This window comes from Charadrius vociferus, unplaced genomic scaffold, assembly GCF_000708025.1.
Source record: "Charadrius vociferus isolate BGI_N301 unplaced genomic scaffold, ASM70802v2 scaffold613, whole genome shotgun sequence".
Taxonomy (NCBI): Eukaryota; Metazoa; Chordata; class Aves; order Charadriiformes; family Charadriidae; genus Charadrius; species Charadrius vociferus.
In genome coordinates, this window is record NW_009647757.1 from 560,258 (window position 1) to 568,758 (window position 8,501).

At 51.9% G+C, this 8,501-nt stretch overlaps 2 protein-coding genes across 2 annotated transcripts in view; both read right to left on the reverse strand.

Moving 5' to 3' along the window:
- MTFR1L (mitochondrial fission regulator 1-like) overlaps nt 1-983 on the reverse strand; it is a 13,266-nt gene extending 12,283 nt beyond the window's left edge. The window contains exon 1 of the mRNA XM_009882233.1: nt 945-983. Coding sequence (XP_009880535.1) covers nt 945-983 — 39 coding nt within the window. The remainder of the gene's footprint in view (nt 1-944) is intronic.
- A 1,399-nt stretch (nt 984-2,382) lies between these two features.
- The window catches only part of SEPN1 (selenoprotein N, 1), an 11,911-nt gene continuing 5,792 nt past the window's right edge, over nt 2,383-8,501 (reverse strand). The window contains 7 exon segments of the mRNA XM_009882234.1: nt 2,383-2,831; nt 4,039-4,140; nt 4,841-4,872; nt 4,875-4,922; nt 5,764-5,869; nt 6,948-7,136; nt 8,101-8,182. Of these exon segments, the coding sequence (XP_009880536.1) occupies nt 2,661-2,831; nt 4,039-4,140; nt 4,841-4,872; nt 4,875-4,922; nt 5,764-5,869; nt 6,948-7,136; nt 8,101-8,182 (730 nt within the window). The 3' untranslated portion in view covers nt 2,383-2,660.

An 8,501-nucleotide genomic window follows, 5' to 3' on the forward strand; every position in this document is an offset into this window, starting at 1 on the left:
ACCCGCGGTGGGGGCCAGGGCCGCGCCCCCGCCGTGGGTTTCAGACCAGAGCGTCACGAAGCACAGGAGGTGGGGAGAAGCAGCTCCTCCTCCTCCCACCCCACCCCGAGGTACCACAAACCTATCGGAAAAAAAAACCCCTTATTTAAGTTTACAAATAGGAGACAAAAAAGCTTGGCCACGTATTAATAAAAGCCTCAGGCAAGAGCTTCTGTGCGGAGCCCACCCCCGACAGCGGGAGATCAATTAAGCAGGTTGGCAGTTAATGGGGTAACAGGGGGACACATCGAAGTCCCCACAGGACCCCCAGACTGCCCAGGGGCGGCTCCGGGCAGGGCTGCGAGAGCCCGGTGCTTCACAAGGGGAAAACCAAAGTACTTCCAGGGATCCCCAAGGCCTCCTGCGAGCCCGGGCTGGCCACGGGCCCTGCTCACGCACGGGGCTGTGGCAGGCACCATCTCTGCCAGGCAGCTCGGCGGCTGCAGGATCAAAGGTGATGCTGCCCCTTGGAACTCCCGACATCGGCACCGCAGGAGGCAGAGGGGCTGCCCTGGCCCCGCAGAACCGCTGCCGAGCCTGTTTTTCCGAGCCTTGAAAGGCAAAAGGAATCCCTGCCTGCTCAGCCACTGCCCTCTCTGGCCCCTTCTGCCGCAAAACCAGTGGGAAGAACAAATGGAATAAACTCTCCACCTGAGCACAACTGACCGACACCACTCCCAAGTGTGAAGCCCCTGAGGGAGGGGCTCAGGAAAAGTGCAACAAAAATACCTCGGGTGAAGCTTTGTAAGCGCCAGAAGGGCAGATGGACACTGCAGCTGTGCCTCCCGCACAGCCTGGGGGAGGCAGGCACTCTGTCTCTGCTGCCGCTCTGCAAAATCCCCTGAAGGGACAAGACCGCTGGTGCAACGGGAGCTCGGTCTCTAACGCTGCCTGGAGGCTTTGGCACTTTCTGCAGCCAAAAGCGCTGCTGGATCCAAGGCCATCATTACTGTAGGCCCATCGGAGTGCTAGAAAAGTGCAGAGCTAATGCATAGTTATAAAGCCAATAGAGAAACATCCCAGGGGTAAGTAATCTCACTAGAGCAATTAGTGAAGCTACACTGGTTCTGCCCAGAGGTCCGTCTAAGCTCCGTCTCCAGCCGTGGATACAGACAGGAGGGCTGGGGCAGGGCAGGGACAGGGTAATCACCACCCCTGGGTTCCTACCAGGTCCTGGAGCCCAGGAATGAAAACACCCCTTCCAAAAAAACAAGTCCCCTCACCCCCCATTTGATTTGGTCCAACAAAATTGTGCTTCAGAGAGCAGAAAAAGCATCAACAGCCACAGCTGTTCACAGCCACTTACTGAAGATGCTTTGTCTCCTCACCTATCTACAGGAATATGCTTTAAAACCTGTTTCATTTAACCTTTCCTTCTCCAAACTGCACTCACTCTGTAGCCACGCATTGGTACAGAGCAGGAGCAACTGCTCAGGGTGGTTACAGATAAGACAACGGCATTCTGTCTGAACTATTTCTTTGGAAATATCTCCTGAAAATTTCTTTTAGTACTGCTGGCTTTTAAAATTGCTTAGTTCTCAGCCAGCTCCTGCTCTCAGGGCAACGCTGAACCTCCTGTTCCCAAAGGGAACCTCATCATGGTTCATTGTTCAGCGTGACTTGGAAGCTCAAAGCAAACAAGGACGGAGCATTTCACTGACTCTGAGGAGACACTGCGAAAAAAAAGCCCCCAAAGCCGGTGGGGTGGGAGCGACCCTGGGCTGAACGGGGTGGGGGCCTGGTGTGCATGTGCTGGGGAGCTAACAGGCACTCTGGCCCCTAATTCCCTGTGTTAATCCACGCCTGACGTCTCTGAGCACCACCGTACCTCTAACGCCCTCGTCTCCGTTCCTAATTTCACTCTGTCAACCTCAGCACCTCCCGAAGATGGAAAGAACCTGAATCAGTGAGACCGCTCTCCCACCACGTCACACAGGGTGTGGGGAGGAGGCTACTCCAGAGCTCCAGCCTCCAGTCTGAACCTCCTACTTTCCTGTCTACACTTTACCAGCCGCAGTCTCGTTATGCCATTGCTGTCAATAAACGCCACGGTGAAGAGCTGGCGTCCAAGCCACAGGGCAGCTTACAGCTCTGAGCTGCTGCTGGCGATGAGGTGGGGAGGACACTGGCTACCAGGAGGGAGCTTCCCACCTGCGCTGGATTCTGCGCCTTCGCCCACAGGGCACAGGCGCTCACCACGAGTGTTCGGTCCTAATGCCAATGCTGCTCTGTGTGATTCAACGCACAGTCCAGTCCTTGAGATCAGAGGGTTCCGGGTGACGCGTGGTATAGCTGTTACATGAGTTTCGTCACAGAGTCTGAAGAAGAGCTGGAAAAGCACTGGGGTGGGTGGCAAACCAAGGTGTATGCACCAATAATGTTTATAGATTCAAGTATTTTCACTCCTGTAAAAATTTGCCTGAACTCAAAAGGGCAGGTTATGTAAACTGGTATCACTTGAAACTTAGCCTCAAACCAACATCCAGAGCAAAGCCCCAGGCCTGGGACTGTCTGCATCTTAACATCAACGTCTGGCATGGAGATGAGGAAGAATTTCTGTAATCAAAATAGAACTCTGAAGTCTTTGGCCATCTCTGTGGGGCATTTGGGTGCCTTTGTTTTTAGGTCTGCAGGTATGGTTTTGCTCTTTGCAGTCCTTCCTTCAGGAACTGGAGGTAAGTTGCAGTTGAAGGGTCTTCAAAATTGGTTGAGAAACTAAAGATGCTACTTTCAACATCTTCAGGCTTCATAGAAGTAATATCCAGGAAGTAGTTGGCATTGATATGGTGAATCTGGGAAAGAAAACAGATGAGGAGAGGAGACTTTAAAGGCCAGAACAATTCCCCAACCACTGCCTTGGCCTCTCGCCAGGACATAGGTGACAAGACTCTAACAACTCTTAAAGAATCTTCAACACTTTGCGAATGCTAATTCAGCATCCAGGATTCAGGTCTGAATTCTACAGTCAGAGGAAGATGTGTGAAAGAAAACGGTCTGTTTTTTCGCCCCCAAGTGTGCTGAGCCCTCACTTGGGTTAAGAAGAAGATGAAGGCGATTTGGGAAAAATCACACAGGCATAAAACCTAGCTCTGGGCAAGTGCTGGGGAGATGGCAGCCTGACCGTGCTGACTGCTGAGGTGCGTGCTCTCAGCCTGGCAGAGCTGCAAAACCAGCTTCAAACCTGAGCTTCAAATGCCTCTGCGCTTTCTGCCTCCGCTGTGGAGGTGGGAAAGCGGGACACGCAGCCACTGACCACAGCAACCTCGACAGCCTGAGCTGACACCACCCACCAGCCCACAGCCTTGTCTGGAGGGGAGCCAGCAAGGTGTCACTGCGTGTGTTACTAACTAATAGCTGTAAGTGTGGGGCACGATCAGATTAGCCCCGGCAAGATCCTCCACCGCAGACGGCCCAGCTGCTGACACACAGCAAAGCGCGGCACTGTCAAGTGTCAGGAACCGTTGTCGTTCTTCAAATCCAAGGCAGGGGGGTTGTTCGGGGGAACAGCAGAGCTGAAGTCTGTGGACTTGCTAATGGCTGATCTGCTGTGACAAACGTGGGGAATGAAGAGAAAGATAAATGTGCTAGAAGGTGCTGATAAGGAGAGTTTTTCTCCAAAGCACGAGCACAAGGGACAATGGGTGCAGGAAACAAGCTACAATGGCTTCCCAAAGGTCACTGACTCCAACCAAGGACGATGAGGCAACACAGGCAGACATTTGGTTCAAGTTGGATTGTTTCCCCCCCAGCCCAGAGCTGCTGTTGTTCTGTCTCTTGAATAAAGAGACATTTGTTTCAGATTTCTTGGTAGAGCTGCTGTGTGTCTGCTACAGCATCCCTGAGAGCACAGCACCGGGAACGCCTATGGCCTCACAAAGGCTTGGGAAGCCGGGGAATGGCTGGGGGAGCCGACACTCACTTCAGGGTCTGAGGACCACCCTGAAAAGAACACATTCTGATGGGAAGAGCCAAGCCCAGCTGAAGGGGTAATGAACGTACCACTGTGCCATTGGGGAGGCAGATGATCATCTCCACAGGGAAGTTGTATTTCTCCAGGTGCAGGTCAGCCAGCTTGCTGTAGAACTCATTCTCTCTGTTGGTCTGTAAGAAGACCCCAAAGAAACATGTTTTCACACACCAAAACTAGCAGAACAGTGCAGGAGGAGTACACCGAATACAGGAGGTGTTTTTGGCAGACCGAAAGGCTGCTCTGCAGCATGGTAGTAACTGGCTCCATTCTCACCATCTGCTTTACTATTCGACTTCAGTCAGCCTCCCCCCTTTCAGCTGCAGATTTTCTCCCCAGACAATAAAATCACCCCATCACTGACAGTTCGCAGACACACCAACAGCCCAATCCCAGCTTTTCCCAGAGTTTCCAGCTCCGTGACTGACCCCAGCTGACAGCATAGGCCCAGGGACAGGCTGATAAGTGGGAAAAGGTGAAATCAGGAGACTCAGGTTCAGACAGTATTTGGTTGCTCCCTGGGTTACAGAGAAGTCAGTTTGTCGATGGCACAAATGGCCTTGGGCACGGCTATCTCACAGTGAAGCATCTGGTTTAGCTTTTAATATTGATACCATGACAGAGGGAAAGGGGTCACTGTGCCATTTTCATAGCCTGCCTCCATCTGGTGTTTGCTTGGCCTCTGCGATCGCTAGGACACGGAGGGTTTGGAAACAAAATCCCCCACTGGCACAGGTGTGAGCTCCCCCCTCCTGCTGGCACCCCGGTGCCAAGCACTGTCTGCGCTCACCAGCACCAAATGCAAAAGGCGGCAGAGGTGGCTGCAACACTCACCTGCAGCTCTTCCAGCTCTTTCACCAGCGACCGAGGATGGGCGAACTTTCCAGGACAGTCTCCCGGAGAGTTCGCCCCGAACCTGACATAGGAAGAGAGGCAGACAGTGGTTTGCTGTGTTTCCCGAGATGACTGTTGGCACGTTTGATGCCACCACTTTGGTTGCTGCAGCAGCTGGCTCAGGCTCCCCCTAGCCCAGCCCATTGTCTTGTTTCTCCTTTGTTGGCAGTTTTCCACAGCTTATTGTTTCCCATGTGTGCTGCTGGCAGAGAAGACCGACCAGAGCAGACCCCAGCCACTTGCAAGGCCACAGAAGGACCAGGAGGTCCTTGCATGCCATGGGGGCTGACTGATTTGGTGCATTTGGGAAAGGATCAGGCCCTGCGGATCCACCCTGAATGCCTCTTGCTGTTTATGCCGAGCAGTGCCCATACATGCTGGAGAGTTTTTAAGGGCAGATAGGACTAAAGATACCTGCCCCTCTCCCACCCATCACTCCTGCTCTAGGTGACACACAAGTTCTTAGGCGTGAGGGGCGGAAACAGCTACACATCAGGACAACCCCAAGCCCGCATCTGGCTCTGGCTTCTGTTGTGCAGGCGTCAGGGACAAAGCAGAGAGCAGTGTCCCTTTCACCCTGCAGATGCTGGCTCTGAACTAGAACCGTGTCTCCCTCTCGACAAAGGCACGTGAATTAGCAGGTTTGTCTAGGGCTTGTCTCAATAGATCTGATCCTGCCACTGGGGACCTAAGCTCTGATCAGTAATTCCCCACTTCCAGCTCCTTTTTATTCAGCATCTTCAGTGCCAAAAGAAGTAACACAATATTTAACGCTGGTGTCTGACCAGCTCCCTGACCCCCAGCCACTCTCACAGCCTGAAGAACACGCATCATTCCTCTAGCCATGCTGGGAATATCCTCACCTCAGCAGGACTGGTCGTCCAGGGCGCCCCACAGCAGGATCGAGTGCACCAGCTTCTTTTCTGCTTTTGCTCTCTCAAAAGCTTGTGTGAAGGGAAGATAAGAGACCTGGAGGCAGAGAGACAGCTTGAGAAATAGACACAGAACATCTCGAATACGAGCAGGGCCTGAAGGAACCAGACCTGCCGCATGCCACAGGTGACACACACAGAGTTTAATCTGCAGTAGATCCTGCAGATTAAAGCAAATGACAACTGTGCTGCTCTCCCAAGGGACAACTTAATCTCCTGGTGAGACTGTAGCGAGCCCCTCCCAGCATGTGGGCCGTTACTGGCACCTGCAGAGCTCCACCTTTACACACTGCAGAGAGCATCCGCACAACTGCGGGCAGACTGTCTGCAAACATACCTCAGCAGCCTGGGAAATCTGGTCTTGAGATATTTATTACAAATCCTCACTGAAACGGCCTAAAAACTGGCTGCGAGGGACCCTGCACAGAGATTGTTCCAATCGCTCAAATGAAGGGAACTTTATTAACATTTTGGCAGCTCTAAGGGACATTTGTAAGCTCAGGCACAAGGAAGCAGCCATTGAAACGTGTCCCTTCAGCCAAGGAAGCAGTGACAGGCAGTAGCCATCTGCTCCACAGGCTACTGGCATGTTAAATAGTTTGGGTCACCCAATGCTATAAATTTGTGTCTCACTGCGGGATGCAGAGGCACAGGCGAATTGTGTGTTTTCTGCTGATAAGGAAAGCTTGGTCCAAAGGTAGCTGAACGTTGCAAAAGTAACGCCAGAGGAAAACCATTTGTAAGCAGCGCGATTACCTGCCTCGCTCAGAAATCGTGTCGGCAGCTACTGATAAGAGGAAGGAAGGATGAGCCTACATTTACAATACAAGCCTGGGACACATGACATCTAGGCTTTGCTCCTGACTGCGGTGCTGTGCAACTGCAAACGGCCTTTCAGAGATGCTGTACTCCCTCACCTGGGAACTGGAAGTCCATCAAGCCACCCACGCAGTGCCTGGGAGGCACATGCTGAGCTGGGAGACCCTCACGCTATTCTGAATGCTGATCAGGTTGTGACCTCCAGTTTCTGCTGGTCCTCGAGGTGACTGGACATCTCAGTGAAGACGACCTGCCCCAAATAAACATGCCAAGGAACAACCTGGCCCCTTCCTCACCTTCTTAAATGGATACATGGCCACTTCCAGTTTCTGGGCTGCCTCTTCCCAGGGGATTTCCTGCTGCCAGGTTATCTCTTCAAACACAAACTGGATGGGCTCCCCTGAGGGATCCCTGCTGTCAATCACATTTCCGTTCTCATCATGGATCACAGAGGGGATTGACGGCCCTGTTGATTCCAGCTCCATCTGCAGGAGAACAGGCTGAGAGTTGAGCACTGCAGATATCCCACTCCCATTTTTTCTGTACTCCAGGACAGGATAAAGATGCAAAATAAGACTGTGCACCTTCTAATGAAGATACAGCTTGATCTATTCTCTTCCGGAGCTGCACTTTACCAGTTGCAGATGTGTTTTACTGAGGAATAGCAGGAAAGCAACTTCATTTCCTTCAGTTATTGTCTGACTGTGCTCGCTAGACTGGGAATGCATGAGACCTGTTCACTCCGTGTTCCCACCATCCCAGTGGAGATTTTTGACTGTGGGACACCAGATCCTTAAAACCATTGGGATCCGCAGGGCTAGTTTGAAGCTCTTGTTCGTACCGGCAGCACAGCCCTTACACGGCCCGTGGCTAGCCACAAGAGGGAGCAACAGGGAAAGCTGTTCAGGAGCTCCCCAGCAGTTCAGTGTTGTGGTACTTCTGAAATTATTTTGGCTTTTGGCAATTAAAAAGAAACATGGATCTAGTTTAGGAGAGAACGTGACTGTTAAATTCAGGCATTCAACATCCTGACTTATGTTTTCTGTCCCAAGAGCTGCGCTTACCACAAAATAGAGGAATAACCTCACGCAGTTTCTAAATTCAGACACGCTGCTGTTCATACACCCCTCTGGGCTCAGGGCCTGGGTTTGGCTCCTATTCTTCCCCCCTAGGTCTGTCAGACAACTTTTTAAAAATGGAGAAAGTCACACGACTCCAGGACCTTAGGATTCAAGCCACACAGAGGGAAAAAATAAAATATCACAAGAACTGGCAATAGGGAGCCATATTACTGCAGAGGACATATACAGATTATCAGAGGTTATATAGTTATATTGAAATGTTCAAGAGAAAGCTCTAAAGAACAGGGTTATACAGCTTAGGGACATGGCAGCATAAATCCCTGCTGGGATGCTGCACGCACACAGAGGGCTGAGAGTAACTACAGACCTGAGGCAGGTAACCGATATCCACTTCCATGTTGCTGCTTTCACTCGCCCCATACAGCCACTCCATATCAACGTTCAGAGACCTGCAAGGTGAACCCGATATGTTCAGAGTCATCCAAGGCTCAAGCTCTGTATGGGAAACCCCAAACAAATGAGAACATCTAATGCTCTTCTTGCAGGGCCAGCATGGAAGTCCAGAGCCTCTGGCACCTTGGAGATGACCATGTATGGAGATGACCTTGGAGATGACCTGCACGAGACCAGCAACGCTAGATCCCTGCTGGATCAGGGCCCAGGCACCCACCCAACACTCCGGGCAAACGTGCTCACACCTTTGAGTACTGTCAAAGTACGGAAGAGAGAGGTGTCTTTGCTCTCCCTTCCTTCCCAGCACTTAACTTG